Source organism: Pleurodeles waltl, chromosome 10, assembly GCF_031143425.1.
Source record: "Pleurodeles waltl isolate 20211129_DDA chromosome 10, aPleWal1.hap1.20221129, whole genome shotgun sequence".
In the NCBI taxonomy this organism is placed as follows: Eukaryota; Metazoa; Chordata; class Amphibia; order Caudata; family Salamandridae; genus Pleurodeles; species Pleurodeles waltl.
The window spans coordinates 57,151,716-57,173,457 of NC_090449.1; the positions used below are offsets into that span (position 1 = coordinate 57,151,716).

Genomic DNA, 21,742 nt, shown 5'->3' on the forward strand with positions numbered 1-21,742 from the left:
ATATATATATATACAATTGTTAATTTATTTTCTAAAGCTCAAATGTCACATTAGACTTTATCACAGCAATACTGCACCATTGAGCAAAGCACTTTTTGCTGCCTCACAGATTGCATGTAACAATTAATTTACACAGAGAAACAACTCTTGGAATAGTCATGGTATCTCTTCAGTGTTATTTTACCATGATGCACAAATGTAAACCCTTGCATCCTGGTTTCTTTCAAATAATTTTTGTTAAAACAAATGCACATGAAAAATGCCAATGCATAAACCATTCACAGATGTGCGCAGAGTATAGTTTCATTAGCCTTGAGGAGGAAGGGGAGGAGCATCGCTGTTATTGCCCCGCCCCCCCAGTCAATAATGTTAATGAAAAGCATATTACAACATGTTCCTCTCCATATGTACTATGCATGTCTTGGACAGCCACCCTTGCGGTCATTTGATAGTTGAAGTCAAGAACATTAACAGGGCTGTGTAATAACTGCAGCCTAGAACGTTGTTAGACTGTGGTCTCTGCAGTCAAGAACTCTGGCAGTCGAGGCGCTATGCAGTCATTTGATGCACTTAAGAGCTATGGTGAATGCTCTCTCGAGAACGTTGCCAGGCTATGGTGGGTGCAGTCAGGAACCCTGGCTGACCTTGTGCTGCTAGGATCGACCACCAAGCGCTATATAAATGCAATTTATTCGCCTTGACACATCCAGTAAAGCTGCAGTCGAGAAAATTCACATTGCTTTAGTGACTGCAGCTAAAAGAACATTTCTGAGGTGATTTATAAATGTGTTATAGAACTGTTAATCATTTCTATGTGTGCTGGGTCATAACTAAGCACATAGTACACGGGGTAGACCAGTCTCTCGTCCACGATGGACTCTTTGGCCGCCCCGCCTCAATGACTTGGTTTATTAGATTCCCCTCTAACCTTTGACCCCCACCGCGCACACATATCCTTTCCGGGGCCTGGAATGTCAGGCACCTGAGCCCTCGAGCTACACAATTCTGTGACAGGCCAGGCCTCCCCCTCCCTCCTCCCCTCAGCCCTGGAGCAGGTACAGGGCAAGGGAGGGCTGTGCTCTGCGCCTCCACCTCCAAAACAGGGCCCGGGAAGGGGATTGGCTCCCTATCTCAGGGGCGTCTCCCGCTCTATCCCTCCCGGTGGTATATCCTTCAGGGAGCAGCCAGGTTACCTTAGACTTCAGCACCTGACCCACTGAGCGAGGCTGCAGGCTCCAGCGAGCGCCAACACTGCGAAAGGGAGCCTCAGGGCGCGGATTCCAGACCATTGAGTGCTACTCGTGTGATCTTCGGCACTTCCTTCACAGTACTACGCCATAGTGCCAGCATAGTCTCAAGTCCCTCTCAGCCCCCCTGCCAACCCTCCCCACCCCCAGATCTTTTTTGGGGTCCCATTACACTCCCTGCAGAGGCACGAGGGCATCACCAAGATGGCGGTTGCCAATTTCCACTACACCACGGGCATCAGCCGGGGCTTCAAAGTGTACATCCTGGAAGGTAAGATGGGGATTTATTGTTGCTTTTCTTTAATGTGCATCATGTGCTTAATTGTGTACTTGGGGCGCACGCGGCTGCACACAGTGGGATGCAGCAAAGACTATCGGAGATTAAATTCAATATGCCATGTCACAGTAAAACAGTGTCCAGCCTGGAAGGGCCTCCCTGGACACCTTCACCTACCGTCACTGCCTGTGTTTCTAACGAGGGTCTCTATATTATCGCGGGCAGCCCAGATGCCACCCGAAAATGTCCTGCAGGACACTATTACAAAACGCCTAGTTAATAATCATAATTTGTTTTCATATAGCGCCTCGTGCCTCGCTTAAGCCTTTTTCAATCCCTAAGTAAACTTGTACAAATGCGAATTCCTGGTAGACTCCGGCTGTCTTTAGGTGTGAGCCGTCTCTCTGGAAAGAGTGGTCTCTCTTCAGCCGCCTTTACGTGAGGAACAGTCTCTCTTTAGGATCTGAGGTATAGAATGGCGATATGCGGACACTCCCTTGTAGTGTACGTGCAGTCAGCTATGGTGCACACGCTCCTTGTAGTGAACTATATATGTGAAGTGCATTGTGCAGTTTTACATAATATGTGCACTGAAAGATGATATATAAATATATGTGTACGGAGATTTACTAAACGTGAGCGCTAAGACACGGCTGGCGCATTCTCTGAGTTCGGATACACGCGGAGTAGTCTACGGTATATGTTCCAGGTCACCTGTTTTCTATGTGAAGCGAGATCTGCCGTACGTGAGCAATGAACTATAGAATACAATAGTGATATTATTAACTACACGACTGCAATGAGGCATGGTATATGTGTTACCTATTGCATCCTATATGTGTGCATTGTACATGATAACTGTGAGCACTGACGTGGTATGAGTGCACTGATCTTTGGTATAGGTATGAGGGTTCGCAACGATCTCCCGTGTGCACGCACGGAGGCACGGATATTGTGCACTGAGGCCCGTGCTGCGCGTGCACCGTGACAGGGCGTGCTTGTAAAGTGGGGCATGGCGCATATCTGCATTGAGATCTACTGTGCGGTATGTGTGTATTTTTGTGAGCTCGGCGATGTGTGGTTTATCAGTGCAGTGACACGCGGTGTATAGGTGTGGATACTGGGGTGTGTTCTGTCTGTGCGGTGAGGTATGGCACGTGAGCACCAGCAGGTTTCTTCTGCACGTGCACTGGGCTCAGTCTTGTGTGCACAGATATTTGGAGGTCAGATATGGCCGTGCACAGAAGTAATTAAGTTCCGGTGGCGCCTCGAGCTGCCCCGGTGTGCACAAACACCGAGGTCCTCTCCCCAGTGCAGAGGGGGCCTCGTGAGCACCGGGGCACGCTCAGCACTATATAAACTACAAAGTCGCTCTGTATAGGTTTAATAAAGGGACCACTTGTGAGGCGAGTTTACAAGAAAACTGACCTAGGGCTGTGTCTAGAGGAACGGTTTCCCGATCTCGTGTATATGAACCTCTAGTATATAGGACCTTTTAGGAAATCTCTAGAATATAGGACCTTTGATGAAACCTCTTGTATATAGGACCTTTGAAGAAACCCCTAATATATAGACACTTTGAGGAAAACTCTAGTATGTATGAGCTTTGAGGAAACCTCTAGTATATTGGAGGTTTGAGAAACCCTGTAGTATATAGGCGCTTTGAGGAAAACTCTAGTACTTAGGATCTTTGAAGAAACCTTTAGTACATAGGAGCATAGGGAAAGGTTCTACTGTGTAGGCATAATGAGGAAACCTTTAGTACATAGGAGCATAGGGAAAGGTTCTACTGTGTAGGCATAATGAGGAAACCTTTAGCACATAGGAGCATAGGGAAAGGTTCTACTGTGTAGGCATAATGAGGAAACCTTTAGCACATAGGAGCATTCAGGAAATCTCTAGTACACCGGACCACTGACAATACTTTAGGTATATAGCAACACTGAAGAAACATCTAGTTTGTATGAGCACTGAGGTCATCTTATGCACAGAGACGCACTGAGTTTACCTTTGTAGGATATGTTGTTTTTTTTGCACTTGTGTAGATTTTCTGAGGCTCTTGTTCTTTTGTGGCTGAAACTTGAGTAACTGCCGGTGTCACTCACCACTTGTGCGATTTTGCATCAACAGGACAGCCGAGCATGAGGGCAGAAGATCGACTCCGCCCAGTCTCAAACCACAGGATCCCGGTCTACCCAATCAAACGAAAGCTGAGCCCCGAACGGTACAGCGCACCCACCATTCGCCCAGATGAGGCGGGGCCTAGGAGGAAGAGGACCCCGCTCCCGATCAGCATGTAAGCAAAATCTCAGAGTGTTGCCTTGGGGTCTGTACTTGGCCATGGGCAATGGATGTCTTTCAGTTCCAGGGCAGCTGAGAGGTGGTGAGAGATGGGACAGAGAACCAGTGAGGGGAACAGAGTCTTTGCAGGGACTGAAAGTCACTGGGGGGACTGAGCAGCACTGAGGGGAGTTGAGAGTCATTGAGCAGTACTGAGGGTTATTGAGCAGTACTGAGACTAAGGGGAGCTGACAGTCACTGGGGGAGCTGACAGTCATTGAGCGGTACTAAGTCACTGAGGGGAGCTGAGAATCATTGATCGATAGTGAAAGTCATTGAGGGGAGCTGAGCGTCACGGGGGGACTTGACAGTCATTAAGTGATGGAGAGAGCCAATAAGTAATACAGAGAGCCATTGAGGAGAACTGAGTCATTGAGCAATATTGGGAATCATTGAGGGGATCTGAGAGTCATTGAGCGATATCGAGAGTCATTGAGGGGAGCTGAAAGTCATTGAGTGGTCCTGAGAGTCATTGAGTGGTCCTGAGAGTCATTGAGTGGTACTGAGAGGCAACAGAGAGTCATTGAGGGGAGCTGAGAGTCATTGAATAGGGAATTCACAGCCACCAAGGGGAACCATTGAGTGTGACAAAGTCATTAGTGGGACAGGCTCATTAAGGGGTCATTGAGGGACCTTCAAGAAGTGCTGAGAATCACTGAGAATGTATTGATAATTTCCTTGACAAGGTGTTGATAAACCATCAGCGCAACAGATTCATGGACACCATGTTAATGCACATCTCAAATTCTGCTGCCACCAAGCTAAATAATAAATGATGTGCTGTATTCCCATTTGCAGTGAAAAAACATCTCAGATTCCAGAGAGGCCAAAGGTCTGTGAGCGGGAGAGAATCGCCAAGCTGCCAGAGCGCCTGGAATTGGCGAGCTCCCCATCTGAACGCATTGCCCTGGCACGGGCCCTGCAGCGACTCTTCCCTGCTTCCCTCCGCCTGGCAGCGAGTCAGCCGGCACCACTGCAGTCCCGCTGCTCCCGAGACCAGGCCATTGAGAGGGCACTAGCCCCACAGAGGTACCACTGCACTTCCTCACTGCCCAGTCCACCCCTGGATGAGCCTCTGGCATTGATCAAGAAGCCACAGAGTAGCTGCATGCCAGCTGACAGCCAGACACCCAGTCCAGTGCCCGCCGCCAGCCAGACCCCAAGCCCAGGGCCTTCCATCAGAAGGACTCCCAGCCCAGTGCCGACTGTCAGCAAAACACCCAGCCCGGTGCCTGCCTCTATGCTGCAGCAGGTAAGCAACGCTTCAGTGACAGCACCATCATAAGTTTCTCTCTTTCTGTTGTCTCTGACTGTCATCTTCTGCCCTCATCACACCCTCCATGTGTCTCCAGTCTATCCCAGTCTCTTGTTTATTTTTTACCCTCTGTCTTCCCCAGGTTTCCTCACTTGTATGTTCATATACTCTGTTGGTTTCCTGTTAACCTATCAGCCTGACTCTCTACACTTTGGTGTTTGCTTGGTTGATCTAACAGCAACTTTGTTCTATTCCAGATGCGCCCGTCAGTAATCACCTGCGTGTCCAACTGGAACAAATCCTCAACCAGTCCCACAAACAGCTGCCCCCGTCTAGAAGCCCTAAGCCCAGGTAAGAGTCCAGGAACTCTGCAGATCTAGTTTTTTATTACTCAAGAGTAAAGAACTGAAACTGTTTGTAAACCTACAGGATGAGGGAGAGGCAGCCAAGCAAAACACCAAAGCTCGCTATAAACTTCCATGGCAGGTGTGTTGTTCCATCAGACTAAACCCTGAAAATCCCTGTAAACCTACATGGCAGGGGTAGGACCAGAGCACTTAACAGAGAGCTGGGTTCGCAACCAAAGTGTTCTAATAACCATCAGGGGAGGGAATGCCAATGCTCTGGCGGGAGGTCCTCTGCACATGCCAAAGCAGGGACAGACTCTGGGTGGAAGGAAGTGAGACTTGTTATTTGTATTGTCAACTACTTGGCCTCCTGAAGGCATGATTTGTAAATCTCTCCCCTTGTGATTTTTCTCTCAGATGCTGCCAGCCCACCACACGCTAGTGACCCCGTGGTGGAGGAGCACTTCCGTCGTAGCTTGGGGATGCAGTACTGCCCTCCGGACTCCGCCACTGCCCTTTCAGTGGCGGGCAGTGTAGATGACCACTTTTCAAAGGCCCTAGGCTCAAAATGGCTGCTTATCCGTCAGCCGTCCACTGATTCCATTGTGGCATCATCGAGTGGGAGCTCGTCGCCGTCGTCTCCGGTTAGCCGGCCTGGGAGCACATCGTAAACGCCAGCAAAGCAGCACTGTGGGACAATAATTACATCTCTTCCATGGCAGTCTGCTGAAGCCAGCAGACCTGTGGTGGTAGTGGGATGCCCCAACCACATCTTCTCTAAGGAACTGTGGGGAGATCTTGACTCGATGTCGTGCTACTGGTCAGACGTGGTCAAATATGATCACAGAGGCTGATCTTGGTGATAGAATTGCCACAAACATTCACTGCAAACAGGTGAAAGCCAGCCAGGTCGGTTGTGAGGGGTGGACTTTGCAGTAGCAAGCAATTAGGGAAGAGAGGGCCTTCTAATGATGTGTTACTTTTCCTAATAATGAAATGTGGGACCAGGAGACTTTTCCCTTTAGTGCTCTTATCTGTCTCTCCCTGATGACGAATGATACTTTCCATGTTAAGAACATCTGGGTTGTTTGTAAACATACACTGTAAACTGGATTAGGGACAACTACTCATCAATATCAAATACCCATAGCGTAAACCTAGGCATGTCTATGTAGCATGAAGCAGACCTGAGTAAGAGCCATTAGGAAAGGACTCGACCGCCACATTTATCCAAATGTAGCAATATGCAAAATGGCAGCATTCTTTTTACTCACAAGAACGTGATATGCTCTTGTAAGAAAGGAAATTGTTCTTGAAAACTTGGGGAAATGCCAAGATATAACAGAAAAGCTAATTCTCTCAACCACATTCAACGCTTGTTTATATCGACAACTTGTATGAGATCAATCACTGCCTACCTTTGTAAATAGCCTATTTATTATTTTTCATTTGTGTAAATTGATAATAATATTGACAATATTTTTTAAACATTTTCTCTCACCTCCTGTGGTTGCTGGGTTGGGAGTGGAGGGTTCTCTCGTGTTTCTTGAATCCAAAGCACTATCAATGTATGTAAATGTTATGTGTATTTTTCTATGTAATAAACTGAAGGTGGAAATTGAATTCAGGTTTTGCTTTATAGATTTAAAGACATTGTACATGCTTGAAAACACATCAATGAAACCATTAAGAGCAAAGGTAAATAGTAATGAGCTTCCTGAACATTAAGAGCATACAATAGTGCAAATATGATGTAAAGAGAAAATTAAGTGAGGAGCTGGCTGTAGATTACTTTGCAGATAATCTGGTCGCCTTCGGATGCTAATACCATAGCAATGAATGGCCTACACTTTATAAAATAGATATCTCTGAAGCTTTTGCAGACTTCTTGCTTCAACATTAAACGTTTGCATTTGGATCACAGAAGGACATTGAGATCTGAACCTCTAGGTAGCACACCTCACTCCTTGATTGACAGCTGTCTCTTCAACTCTAATAGCATCGCACCTCTGGCAATTAAACTATTTACCCAGATCTTAAAATATTAGAATTTAGATAGCAGATATATTGCTCCGATCTCATGTGCCTTTACAGAATCACCCGGACAAAGACCCAGCTCCACCCTTTAGGTAGTTACATGTCACGTAATTTATAGGGAGAATCCTTACAGCATGGTGTCCAGATGAAAGAGACCTGGTTTTTACACCGTCTGATGTTATTATTTTTTAATTTATGTTGCTCATAGAGCAAAAAGGCATCTCAAGACCACATAAGTGTTCAGATTAGGTCAGAATTGTATAACATTTTGAATATTCAGGAAAAATAAAAAAAAACATGATTATGTAACACGTTAATCTATTCTAGCAGTAGAATGTGCACAAATCATAAATTCGTCCACATATTGGGTAATCCAGAATAAAATGATAACAGTTCACGGTATAACAGAGGAATGAATGAAGCAATACCAGGTTGTTAATATCACCATTCAGGAGAGTAGCGCCCAAATAAATCACCCCAAATGACATCAAGCATGGCTAAATGCTGCTGACATAAATAAAAACATTTCCCGTAGCCACCAGCACTTTCGTTCCTTGAACCCAACATGCTATGGGCCATATTTATGCACAGTGATGCAACGCAGCACAGGGAGTCACCAGGCGGCGCTGCGTCACAGGGAAAGCGCAGGAATGTGCTGTATTTAAAAGAATGCAGTGCATTTCTGTGTTGGTCCCTGCGCCAGTGCACAGCGCCATCACAGGCACCTTCGCACCATGCTGCAAGGGTGCCTGCATTGCAAGGAGGATTGTTTTTGTGCAGGCAGTGGCATCTTCCTGCACAAAAAACAACCCCCAGAGGCCTTTTTCTCTCACTATGTGTGCTGCAGAATGCTGAGTAGGGGTTGTAAAAGCAAGGTTGGGATTTCTGTGAAGTCCACTGGTTGTGACCTGTTGCTCGGGCCCGTGCGTGATGTCCACTGCTCGCGTCCTGCTGCTCAGCCACTTTCGTGAAGTCTACTGGTCATGACCCATATCTCAAGTCCACTGGTTGTGACCTGTTGCTCGGGCCCGTACGTGAAGTCCACTGGTGGTGTCCTGCTGCTCCAGCCCTTCTGTGAAGTCCGCTGATGGTGTCCTGCCACTCTAGTCCCCTTATGATGTCCACTGCTCGCGTCCTGCTGCTCAGCCCCTTACGTGAAGTCTACTGGTCATGACCCATATCTCAAGTCCACTGGTTGTGACCTGTTGCTCGGGCCCGTACGTGAAGTCCACTGGTGGTGTCCTGCTGCTCCAGCCCTTCTGTGAAGTCCGCTGATGGTGTCCTGCCACTCTAGTCCCCATGTGATGTCCACTGCTCGCGTCCTGCTGCTCAGCCCCTTACGTGAAGTCTACTGGACATGACCTGCTGCTTGGGCCCTTATCACAAGTCCACTGGTGGTGTCTTGCTGCTCGAGCCCCTAAGTAAATTCCACTGGTGGTGTCCTGCTTCTTGGGCCATTATGTAAAGTCCACTCGTGATCTGCTGCTCGGTCTCGTATGTGAAGTCCACTGATTATATCCTGCTTCTCTCGCCATCATATGTAGTCCACTGCTTGTGCCCTGCTGCTCCGGTCCTTATCTCAAGCCCACTGGTGGTATCCTGATGCTCAAATCCTTACGTCGAGTCCACTGGTGGCATCCTGCTGCTCGGGACCCTCTGTGGAATCCACTGGTCGTAACCTGCTGCTCGGTTCCTTATGTGAAGTGCACTGAACCTGTCCTACTTCGAAGGCTCTTAGGTGAAGCCCACTGTCGGTGGCCCGCTGCTAATGCCCTCATTGGAAGCCCACGGGTTGTGTGTTGCTGCTCAGGCCCTCTTGTGAGTCTCCTGATAGAAGGATGCTGTGCCCTATGTCTGTAGTGAAGCCCACATCAGCTGCTAGGTTCTCGTTTTGGCTAGGGACGAACTCGCGGATAAACATATTTCTGTGTTTGGATGATAAGGAAACGTTTTTGAAGGATATGGCCTTACATTAGATGCATTAGGGACTGAGGTAACGTAACATAGGTAACCTTTAAATAGATGTCTGGGTTCCCTAAAACCAGTCAACAATAACAGAACCATCTAAATAACACCTTAGAAAGAACTCTTTACAAAAACAGCACAGACATGTCATTATAAACTGCATCATCCCGGCAGGGTGCAAACTCCGAATCCTTGACTACCCTCTGATAACAACCCACCAGTACAGTTCAATTATAAACATTGAGTAGGGATTATCATAGTTTTTGTATAACAATTGTCGGGCGGGCTCTCAGACCCTTGCTAACATAAAAACAAGCATCTGCAAAGACAATAGGCCTGGCACTGGTTGCCAGCCATTTGGCTTTGTCAGTGCTTGCTTTGCTCTCTCATGATTTTTGCAAAACGTCATGGTGGGGGAAGCTGCTGTGCCCTCATCAGTATAAAAAAAGGATACATGCAAAATATTTGCTCGGCTCAAAAAGCACCCATTGCCATAGTAGTCTATGCACTTAGGGGAATTACTTTGTGTGTGGATGTATACCTTGTGAAAGGGCATCATGCTGTCACTCACAGTAAAATTAGCCAATGGCTGAAGTGGGCTGACACATTACCTCGTTCCGTATACTGTAGTTGGTGGAATGTAACATGGGAATGACACAGTAATGGACAAATGGATCGTGTGCTGAAAGAAAGCACCTATAAGTAATTATATTATACACATAGGGGGTCATTCTGACCCTGGCGGTAGACTACCGCCAGGCCAACGACCGCGGATGCACCGCCAACAGGCTGGCGGTGCATCCATGGGCATTCTGACCGTGGCGGTACCGCGGCGGTCAGAAACGGAAAACCGGCGGTGTCCCGCCGGTTTCCCGCTGCCCTGGGGAATCCTCCATGGCGGCGCTGCAGGCAGCGCCGCCATGGGGATTCCGACCCCCGTACCGCCAGCCTGGCTCTGGCGGTTCTGACTGCCAGAACCTGGATGGCGGTAACGGGTGTCGCGGGGCCCCTGGGGGCCCCTGCAGTGCCCATGCCACTGGCATGGGCACTGCAGGGGCCCCCTAACAGGGCCCCACCAAGATTTTCAGTGTCTGCCAAGCAGACACTGAAAATCGCGACGGGTGCAACTGCACCGGTCGCACCCCTTCCACTCCGCCGGCTCCATTCGGAGCCGGCATCCTCATGGAAGGGGGTTTCCCGCTGGGCTGGCGGGCGGCCTTCTGGCGGTCGCCCGCCAGCCCAGCGGGAAAATCTGAATTACAGCGGCGGTCTTTTGACCGCGCAGCGGTATTCTGACGGCGGTATTTTGGCGGGCGGCCTCCGCCGCCCGCCAAAGTCAGAATGACCCCCATAATATCCTAAAACTCAAAGGGCGTTGCCTAATTCCAGACTTAGAAATGTTGGCTTAGAACACCTTGGCACTGAAGTGGACTACATTTTCTCTGTATGTTCCGCTTGCGAAATAGCCGAATGCCATCACTAACAATGCAGGTGCAGGCTTAAGTGGGCTGACCACCGCCCCATGCTGTTTTCTAAACAGGGCTGAGGAAAAATGTGAATGACACAAAAACTGCCCAATGGATAAAAGTGGCTGAATAGCCTTATAAGTAAGTATATTATGTATATAACCTTAGTAGAATGAAAATGATTTAACTAATGCCAAACCAGAAAGCATACACATTCACAAAGCCAATAGGTCTAACCTTGGCGAGTTAGTGCATGGGCTATTTTGTATCCCAAGCACATGTCACAAAATTAATAAGGACACATTTCTCACCTAAACTTGGTTATCTTTTGCTTGCAGTAAAACATTTCAGTTGTACTACGCATTTTATTGTTATTAATTTTGAAGGCGACTAGAATAAAGTGTTACCTAACCAGGCACTCAAATGACAGGAACTACAATGTTACAATGTCACTTAAATATTTTATAACAACATGAACTTTGAAAAGTTGTGTAAGTAAGTAGCACATAGATAATATAAAAAATAAAAAATACAAAAGTATTCTTTGAACCAGCTTTGAAACTGAAAAGAACAGAACCATTTATCAATGCATAAGAACAATATGTACAGTCTTTGTGCAGTCACTCAAAGTAAAGGGAGCCAATTAATAAAGTGGGTCCTTTGCCCCACGCTCTGTGCTGTGGAAGGTGGAAGCAAAATATGAATGACAGTTTAAATAGACCAATGGATAAAGATCTCTCACCAAAAGCCTGTCGCCTGTGTATATTACGTATACTCTTTTGAGGAACGCAGTAATATTATGAGGCGACTAAAAAAAACAGCGCTGTCGTAAAGGACGGACATAAGAAATACAGCTCATTAAAACAGCATCCTCACCACAATAATGGCTGATCACGCACTATGCAAATAATAATAATCGCACCGGGAATCTGCCATCTCTGGAGCTGAAATCAATCTTCTTGGTAAAGTTGACTGAATCATAATTGAAATCAGGTTACATCCGATCCTCTAAGGCAGTGTAACACCCTGCTAGTCCCACGGTTTCAAGGTTCCTGGCCAGGGTCAGGAGAACTCACATTGGCTTTACATTTTTTATTAAAATAGTGGGAAGGAGATGTGGGACCAATGGTCTGTACATTGGGTGACTGTGCGTTTTAAAGGACACCTGCCAGCCATGGACCTCCAGTGGGTGCACCAGAGGGGCGCAGAGAGGCTCGGGGACACCTGTCTAGCAACCAAAGTGGTGGCTGTCACCAGGCTCTATGGGCTGTGAACTAGGTTCCACCAAAATATGAATTGTTTTTTCTGGGCCTTTTCTGTCTGCAGGTCTGCACAAGAATAATCATAGGTTATGTGGTTAGGGAATAGCATGACAGGGGCTGTGGGAGGTTGGCTGACATGCACAGCAACAAGCATGAAGAGAAAAGTAAGAAAGAAAAAAGTAAGGATGAGACCCAAAATATAAGAGGATGGAGGGAAGAGAGAACCGAAGGAGAAAGGAAGAGTGAGAGGAAAGAACAGGTAGAATAAAAGGATGAAAAGAATAATGAAAAAATGAATGGATGAAAAGGTGAAAGGATGGGTGGAAGAGTGGAAGCATTGATAGGGTGATGGGTGAAAGAATGAGGGAAGAAGAATGGACAGATAAGGAAGCCAAAATGATGGGTGGTGAAAGAATGAAAGGATGGATAAATTGATATATATATATATGGGTAGATTCATTAAAGGATTGATGTACATAGGAAACAATGAATGGATGGATGGGAAGATGAATGAATGAAAGATGAAAGTATGCGTCATAAGATGGTGAACATGTGAAGGGAACTCTCTTATGGAGAGATGGGTTAGCTTGCTTCATGTATGTGGTGTGATTAGAGGTATGGTCCAAGGAAGGGATTATTCTGAGTTTCTGGGTATTCCCTTGGTGCACGAGAGCCGAGCCTGTGAGGGTTCTCGTGTTTTTTTCTTTCAGTTGAAAGATTTAGGGCCTGATTTAGGAAAAGTGGTTCTACACCCAGAGCCTTACCTGAGCCTGTAGTTCCTGCACAGAGGAACACAAAGCAGTCAGTGTGGATTCTGCACCATCCACTCGGTCCACCAGTTTGTGGTGGTCAGCCCAAAGCAGTCTGACATCTAAAGATTTAGTGTCTGCCTTGGATTCCAGAGTTATTTTGGTGTCAAGTATGGCCTGTAGGATGCCCTCTCTTTGGGTGGAGTGGCAATCAAGGGTAGTTTTGAGGTGGCATAGAGGTCCCCCCTCGGCTACATCACCTTGGGCTGGTGGCCGTCCCTGCATCAGGGTGGAATTCTTGTTGGCTTTGGGTTTCATCATGATCTCTAAAGGTCGCCCTGTCTCAGAAGGCTGTCATATACACCTCAGCTGGGCAAGTGATCAGCGGCAGGTAATGCCACCAGAGTGTGATAGCAATTGGCACCCAAAAAAGAGAAGTTAACAGGCAGCAAGTGGCGGCAGTGTGGTATTGGCCACCTCAAAAAGTCACAGTATTTGTATTTGCATTTATGAGGCACTTACACCAAAAAGGCATCAATGCACTAGAAACCAGGTTAAAGGGGAAGCAGCAACCACAAAAAGCCAACAGATCACAGGGAGAAGCCAGACCTGCCAATTATGCTGCAGAGAACAGCCATATTGTTTACCACCTGTGGAAAATCAGGTAGGAGTTGGATCCTCTGATGGCACTGGGTCATCTTGCTTTCTTGAATTGGGGCTCGGTAACCTTTCTCTTGCCTGCGGATCTCAGCGACCTACAAGGAAAATATCAGGTAAAAGCAGACATCAGGTAATTTGAGCCCAGACAATGGAGGGCCTTAAAAACCAGGCAAAAGGCTTTAAAGCTTCCTCACAAGGAGCCAGTGCCGAGTCCATAAGCCATCCCTCACTGAGCAACTTTTGGACAGTCCTAGCACTAGATGTGCTGCTGGAGTTTGGATAACTTGAAGTTGCTGATAGAATACCGATTTATATTTACATAGAGGGTGTTGCAATAGTCCAGGCGAGTGGTGGTGAGTGCTAGGACCACTGGCACCCTGAGCTCCAGCAGTATAAAGTGTAGGATTTTCCTAAGTGTCCTAATCATCCAGAAGAAAGAACTTAAAGTTTTGTTAACCTGGCTCTCAAATGTTAAAGTGTTATCAAAGACGATGCCCACATTCCTTGCCGCCTTCACCAGAGTGGTTCGCAGGATTCAGGCCACCAACCGATATTCCAAATTGAGTCATTGACACCAAAGATCAATATTTCTGGCTTTTCTCCATTTTTTTTTAGACAATTTTGCTTAATGCAAGTGCTGAGTCGGTTGAGATGAAGGACCCTCCTTCATGCACTCGGGTCCCAGGTTTTTGTAAAGGAAAAGGCAACGTACAGCAGTGAGCAGGAGCCCACTTGGATCTTGTTTGGGGACCCTGTTTGGATGTACCAGGCCATCTTGCCCGGATAGGATCTCAACCACCCGGGGCCACAAGTAGTTGATGGGTGGGGAGGTCCCCCTCCCTTAGTCTCACTCAAAGGGCTTGCCTAGGGGCCGGATCTACAACAGAAGATGTAGCCGGGGATCCCCGCAGGGAGGTATGTTCAATCCACAAATTGAGGCCTGTGTTGGGAATGCTGTTGGTAATTCACAGTCTCTCCCAGGGGGCCTGGCTATAATGTCAATGGCCTTTACAGTACCTCCTTTGTGGCGCTAGACAGTGACTCCACCCCAGTCTGCATCACTGCTGCTGTCCGGTCCAAGTTGGGGCCTCTGTGTGGGGTCCCCACAGTGGTGTATGGTCTCTCTAATTCACAGCACCCCAGGCAAATGCAATGGCAGGGCTCCTCACCACTCATCAGGGACTGCACATGTGTCGGGAGACCTGATCCACCATCCGGGCCGGGGCAGGTAAGTGCCCATGCGTGATGCAGCTGACGGTTGTTCTCTGTGGGTCCCTGATGTGGCAGGGGGACCCGACCAGGTACTGTGTGGCCTCCAATCTCTGCTCCGCGTGTCTCAGCCACCAGTTGAATGTAGGCCTCTCAGCTGTGTGCAGAGGTTGCCGCAAGCCGGCTTTCTCTCCACTGACACTGACAACTGCAAATGTCACTAGGCGCAGATGAGGGAGTCCAGGAACCCCTTGTTGTCGGTGCAGTGTCCATGGGCCACACATCAGGTAAGCTGGGTGTGGGCCTCGAGGCCGCTCGAGGGTGTTTCTGCACCGCGGGCTGGTTCTAGCTCTGTGTGGGGCACCAAGGGCCACAACTGTCCCCTAAGAGAGTGGAGGGAGTTTGGGGGCCCGTTGCTGTTACTGGGGCGCTTGAAGGACTCAGGATTGTGTTGGATGATGTCGGGCTCTCTTGGAGTTTATGCGGGAAAGTCCACCTTGGTGATCATCTTAGCCACGCACCTCTAGACTGTATTTAAAATTAACACAAAAATAAATAATTTAGTATAAAAAAGCACATACTGAGCAAACTTTGCAACTGAAAAGAAAGGAACTATCAGTAGATGAGAATAATATGCACAGGCTTTGGGCAGTCACTCAAAGTGAAAATGTTAGGAGAATGCCATGGGGGCTAATGGGTAATGGGCTAATTCACAGCTCAGAGTTGCAGGAACAATTTTTGTGGTGGGTGTGCCGGCCATCAACATCACCTGACTTCACTGTCTTACGATATTTGTACTTTGTAAAGCAATGCTTTTCTTGATGTGTGTGTTAGAAAACGTCTGGGATACCATGAACTTTTCCATTCACATGTAGCCCACCAAGCATGCCACTACTTATAATTACAAAATATCCGAAACATGCCGTAAGAGAAAGGAATAGTAAATGCAGCTTTAAATGTTCAATGAATAAGCAAAACTATTTTGCCTGTCAAGAGAGTGTATTTGAATGCACAATACATGCTTCAGGACTAATAAATAAAGTGTCTTTAATGTTATTCTTCCATCAGACATCCAATCCCCCCTACTTCAAGCACTACTGTCCCATGCTATTTTCTGTGGAAGGTGGAAGCAACATGGGCTGAATCCAACTGAACAAAAGCCCCACTATGTATGTATATTGTGTATGATTTTTTTTAAAATTAATAGTTTGTAGGTATTACTAAAGCTGCTTCAAAGGCCAGACCAAAAAAAAAGTAATTTTCAAGCTCACCTAAGACCTCTCCTCCAGCAGGTGAATTGTAGAAGAGCCATTTGTAGACACCTGAAATATTGCCTTTTCGTAAAAACAGGTTATTAAAAATATATATATAATTTTACAGGATGTTTATGCATCGGTTTTAAGGTAGAGGTTTAATTACCTTGCCTCAGACCAGGTATCACCTACAGACAGCTTTTAGCTGTTTTTTTTCAATATCCTATTATGGACAATACCAGTAATCACAATGGGCTTTGCGCCAAACCATTGTTTACCCTTGTTTCTTGTCAATTTCATTTGCAACCACCTGGAAACCCAATCAGATTATTAGCCATGCTTTATAAATCCTGATTGATTTGATTTGCTTGCTTCTTATTCAAAGACTTTCCTTCCCTTTCTTGGGTTTGTCCCTCCCCGTGGCATAGCGTTTTTATTATCCTTTTGATTGGATGACTTGTATCCTTCCACTGCTTAGATTCAGGGAACTACCCTTTTATGGTCTGGCTTGACAACCACAGCTGTTGCCAGAGAATTATATGAGCACACTAGAAAAGGGCTTAGGCACCCACATGTTGGGAGCCAGGAGTACACGTTTTGATTGAGCAGAAGTGGTGTGCTTCTATAATGAAAAGTGCTTGCCCTCCACACATTTCTGGTCATTTTGTTTATTTGTCCGTCTGCCTGAGATAACATTTTAGGGGCCCATGCATGACACTGCACTGCTAAAAAGTGTCTTAGATAACTAGAATGTTTATGTTGTTTTTCTATGGCAACAGCACAGATGGGAGTAGGGTAGTCATTAAACAACATGGACGGGTAAGTCTAGCCAGGCAGTGCAACTTTCACCTGACTTTTTAACCTACACCAATATTCTACAGTTCTTTTCTTGTGCACAAATACATATCCATTCTCATGCTATTTACTTGCAATGCTTCACGTTACCATACAAAGTTCCTTTTAAGCCAGACCTTTTGGCATTGCCAATGTTTGTTCTTTTGCCTTTAGCGCTCAATGAGACTGCATGTGCTTTTTCGCTGTCTCTCTCTCTAACTCTCCCATGCTGTTTCTCTTCCTCAAATGTCCACCCCCACATGACCCATGTGGCTCCCTCCTCCCTTCTGTTTGTCCATTGCTATATCACATGTCCTGGCTTCTTGCGCTCTTATTTTTTAATTTAATTTACCGCTCAGATTCCTTGGTTGTACCCTTACATTGATTTCTCCCCCAACCACTCCACCATTAATCCGTTGCTCCCCTTTACCCCATTTAGTCTTTGAAAAAAATATATAGATCCATATTTATACTTTTTTGCTCCACATTTGCGTCATTTTTTGATGCAAAAGCGGTGCAAACTTACAAAATACAATTGTATTTTATAAGTTTGCACCGCTTTTGCGGCAAAAAATGACACAAATGTGGCGGAAAAAAAGTATAAATATGGGCCATAATGTCTTAGGACTCTTCTGGCCCTGGGGGACTATCAGCCCCACAATTCATTGCCATATTTGGGCCTCCAGGGTGGAGGCAAGGCTCACCGCACTCACGCTAAGCACGTGTTGCTTCTCCAGCTGCAGAGGACGCCTGAGGACTCTGCCAGCCTTAGGAGACTATCGGTCCCACAATTAATTGCCACACTTGGGCCTCCAAGGAGGGGAGGCAGGGCCCACCGCACTCACACCAAAAGCGCGCTAATTATCCTGCTGCATGGGACGCGTGTGTGCCACACCTAGGGCAAAGCCGGTGCCAAGGATGGACCAATCCGTGCACACCTGTGCACAGAAAAGGCTGGGCTAGGTGACCCCCTAACATCTGTCCAAAACTCTCATCTATATGTCTAAATACAAAAGGCTGCAGTTGTTCTCTGGTTGCTTCATGGTGGTCAGGGGGAGGGGTTCGGAGCATCCCTTTATTTTTTCAGAGGCAGCATGGGGAAGAGGAAAGTTGACTCACTGAATGTAGTTTATAAACAGTCGAAGACCAGGAAGACTATTCTATCTTTCCTTAATAATGCCTTGGGGGCCCTCATGGAGTAGATTCTGAGTGTGGAAGATGCGCTGGCCATAAACCACTGTGAGGCCGACACTGCTAGGGTTCAAGTAGGAGCAACGTCCATTGCTGGTCCACTGGATTGTATCTCCAATCAACATTGCCCCCCTGTAGGAGGCTGGCCTGGCTTGTAGTGGGTAGTAAGGGGTACATACACTCTGTACCAGGTTAAGTTGTCCCTTATTAGTGTAGAAGAGATGTTTCTAGCAGCTTAGGCAGATAGAAGGTAGCTATAGCAGAGCAGCTTAGGCTGAACTAGGAGACATGCAAAGCTCCTACTATACCACTGGTGTCATATGCACAATATCATAAGAAAACACAATACACAGATATACTAAAAATAAAGGTACTTTATTTTTATGACAATATGCCAAAAGTATCTCAGTGAGTACCCTCAGTATGAGGATGCCGAATATACACAAGATATATGTACACAATACCAAAAATATGCAGTAATAGCAAAAGGAAGTAATGCAAGCAATGTAAAGTTACAATAGATTGCAATAGGAACACATAGTTATAGGGGCAACACAAACCATCTACTCCAAAAGTGGAATGCGAATCACGAATGGACCCCAAACCTATGTGAGCTTGTAGAGGGTCACTGGGACTGTAAGAAAACAGTGAGGGTTAGAAAAATAGCCCACCCCAAGACCCTGAAAAGTAGGTGTAAAGTGCACCTATTACCCCCAGAGAGCACAGAAGTCGTGATAGGGGGTTTCTGCAAGGAAGACCAACACCAGCAAAGCAACAACAGTGGATTTCCAGACCTGAGTACCTGTGGAACAAGGGGACCAAGTCCAAGAGTCACGACAATGTCGAGAGTGGGCAGATGCCCAGGAAATGCCAGCTGAGGGTGCAAGGAAGCTGCCACCAGATGGTAGAAGCTGTGGATTCTGCAAGAACGAAGAGGGCTAGAAACTTCCCCTTTGGAGGATTGATGTCTCACGTCGTGAAGAAGCTTGCAGAGGTGTTCCCACGCAGAAAGACCGCAAACAAGCCTTGCTAGCTGCAAGGGTCGCGGTTAGGGTTTTTGGATGCTGATGTGGCCCAGGAGGGATCACGATGTCGCCACTTGGATGAGGAGACAGAGGGGGTGCCCAGCAAGTCAGGGAGCCCTCACAGAAGCAGGAAGCACTCGCAGAAGTACGGGAACAGGCACTTGGAAGAGGAGTGAACCAGAGTCCACCCGAAGACACAAAAGGGAATCCACCGACGCCGGAGGACAACTCAGAAGGTTGTGCACTGCAGGTTAGAGTGTCGGGGACCCAGGCTTGGCTGTGCATGAAGGAAATCCTGGAGGAGTGCACAGGAGCCGGAGCAGCTGCAAATCACGCGGTACCCAGCAATGCAGTCTAGCGTGGGGAGGCAAGGACTTACCTCCACCAAACTTGGACTGAAAAGTCACTGGACTGTGGGAGTCACTTGGACATAGTTGCTGAGTTCCAGGGACCACGCTCGTCGTGCTGAGAGGGGACCCAGAGGACCGGTGATGCAGTCTTTTGTTGCCTGCAGTTGCAGGGGGAAGATTCCATCGTCCCACGGGAGATTTCTTCAGAGCTCCTGGTGCAGAAAGATGGCAGGCTACCCCCAGAGCATGCACCACCAGGAAACAGGCAGCAGGATAAGCGATACAAGGTTGCAGTAGTCGTCTTTGCTACTTTGTTGCGGTTTTGCAGGCGTCCTGAGCAGTCAGCGGTCGATCCTTTGGCAGAAGGTGATGAGGGAGATGCAGAGGAACTCTGATGAGCTCTTGCATTCGGTATCTGAAGAATTCGCCAAAGCAGAGATCCTAAATAGCCAGAAAAGGAGGTTTGGCTACCTAGGAAGGAGGATAGGCTAGTAACACAGGTAAGAGCCTATCAGAAGGAGTCTCTGACATCACCTGCTGGCCCTGGTCACTCAGAGCAGTCCAGTGTGCCAGCACACCTCTGAATCCAAGATGGCAGAGGTCTGGGGCACGCTGGAGGAGCTCTGGGCACCTCCCCTAGGAGGTGCAGGTCAGGGGAGTGGTCACTCCCCTTTCCTTTGTCCAATTTCGCGCCAGAGCAGGGCTGGGGGATCCCTGAACCGGTGTAGACTGGCTTATGCAGAGATGGGCACCATCTGTGCCCATCAAAGCAGTTCCAGAGGCTGGGGAAGGCTACTCCTCCCCAGCCCTGACACCTTTTTCCAAAGGGAGAGGGTGTAACACCCTCTCTCTGAGGAAGTCCTTTGTTCTGCCTTCCTGGGACAGGCCTGGCTGGACCCCACGAGGGCAGAAACCTGTCTGAGGGGTTGGCAGCAGCTGCAGTGAAACCCCGGGAAAGGCAGTTTGGCAGTACCCGGATCTGTGCTAGAGACTTGGGGGATCAAGGAATTGTCTCCCCAATGCCAGAATGGCATTGGGGTGACAATTCCATGATCTTAGACATGTTACATGGCCATGTTCGGAGTTACCATTGTGACGCTATACATAGGTAGTGATTTATGTATAGTGCATGCGTGTAAAGGTGTCCCCGCACTCAGAAAGTCTGGGGGATTTGCCCTGAACGATGTGGGGGCACCTTGGCTAGTGCCAGGGTGCCCACACACTAAGTAACTTAGCACCCAACCTTCACCAGGTGAAGGTTAGAAATATAGGTGACTTATAAGTTACTTAAGTGCAGTGGAAATGGCTGTGAAATAACGTGGATGTTATTTCACTCAGGCTGCAGTGGCAGGCCTGTGTAAGAATTGTCAGAGCTCCCTATGGGTGGCAAAAGAAATGCTGCAGCCCATAGGGATCTCCTGGAACCCCAATACCCTGGGTACCTTAGTACAATATACTAGGGAATTATAAGGGTGTTCCAGTATGCCAATGTGAATTGGTGAAATTGGTCACTAGCCTGTTAGTGACAATTTGGAAAGCAGAGAGAGCATAACCACTGAGGTTCTGGTTAGAAGAGCCTCAGTGAGACAGTTAGTCATCACACAGGGAACACATACAGGGCACACTTATCACACAGGGAACACATACAGGGCACACTTATGAGCACTGGGGCCCTGGCTGGCAGGGTCCCAGTGACACATACACTAAAACAACATATATACAGTGAAATATGGGGGTAACATGCCAGGCAAGATGGTACTTTCCTACACCCCCACATAGCCCCACTGCTAAGGACTTGCCTGGCAACCATTCTTCAAATTAGATACAGGACCAGGCACGTGCCACACCCCTTAAATCCGCTAGTGTATGTCACGAAGGGGCTAGCCACAAAAATCTGGGGATGCCTATTAAGCTTAATTTTGGTAATAAACAGGGAGGAAGGATAATAAAGGGGAGCCAGACACAAGATCTTGTATTAGACTCAAGATCTTGCTATCATCACAACCTTTTTCAGAAATTAGAACGGCAAATATCTATGCGCTTTGATGAGCCTGCCTCATGTATCTCCAAGTTGGAGGAGGCAATGGGTAAACTGGGAGAATCGATGGGTTGTATTCACATGCTCTTGGCAAACTCCCCAAGTAAAATTGGCCCCTCGACCTTTACCCCTCATAATGCTTTAAACATATCCCTGCGAGATCGTTCAAGTGTGCATCATCCACCTCAACCTCTAGGATTGATGGTGGCAGAGATGCACTGCTCATTTAGTTGATTC

The 21,742-nt window shown here is 47.4% G+C and overlaps 1 protein-coding gene across 1 annotated transcript; it reads left to right on the top strand.

The window, feature by feature from the left end:
- The first annotated feature begins 1,184 nt into the window (after nucleotides 1–1,184).
- LOC138261035 (transcription cofactor vestigial-like protein 4) lies at nucleotides 1,185–7,089 on the top strand. Its single transcript, XM_069209653.1, has 5 exons — nucleotides 1,185–1,518; nucleotides 3,655–3,820; nucleotides 4,663–5,116; nucleotides 5,377–5,470; nucleotides 5,884–7,089. The coding sequence occupies exons 1-5, from the start codon at nucleotides 1,452–1,454 to the stop codon at nucleotides 6,135–6,137; spliced, it is 1,035 nt and encodes a 344-aa protein (XP_069065754.1). The 5' UTR covers nucleotides 1,185–1,451; the 3' UTR covers nucleotides 6,138–7,089.
- The last annotated feature ends 14,653 nt before the right edge of the window (nucleotides 7,090–21,742 follow it).

What these genes read in the sequence shown, in the direction of transcription:
- LOC138261035 (XM_069209653.1), top strand. Translation starts at nt 1,452, where the DNA reads ATGGCGGTTGCCAATTTCCACTACACCACGGGCATCAGCCGGGGCTTC. An exon ending in ACCCCGCTCCCGATCAGCAT is followed by an intron (nt 3,821 to 4,662) that starts GTAAGCAAAATC and finishes TCCCATTTGCAG; the next exon opens with TGAAAAAACATCTCAGATTC. An exon ending in CTGCCTCTATGCTGCAGCAG is followed by an intron (nt 5,117 to 5,376) that starts GTAAGCAACGCT and finishes GTTCTATTCCAG; the next exon opens with ATGCGCCCGTCAGTAATCAC.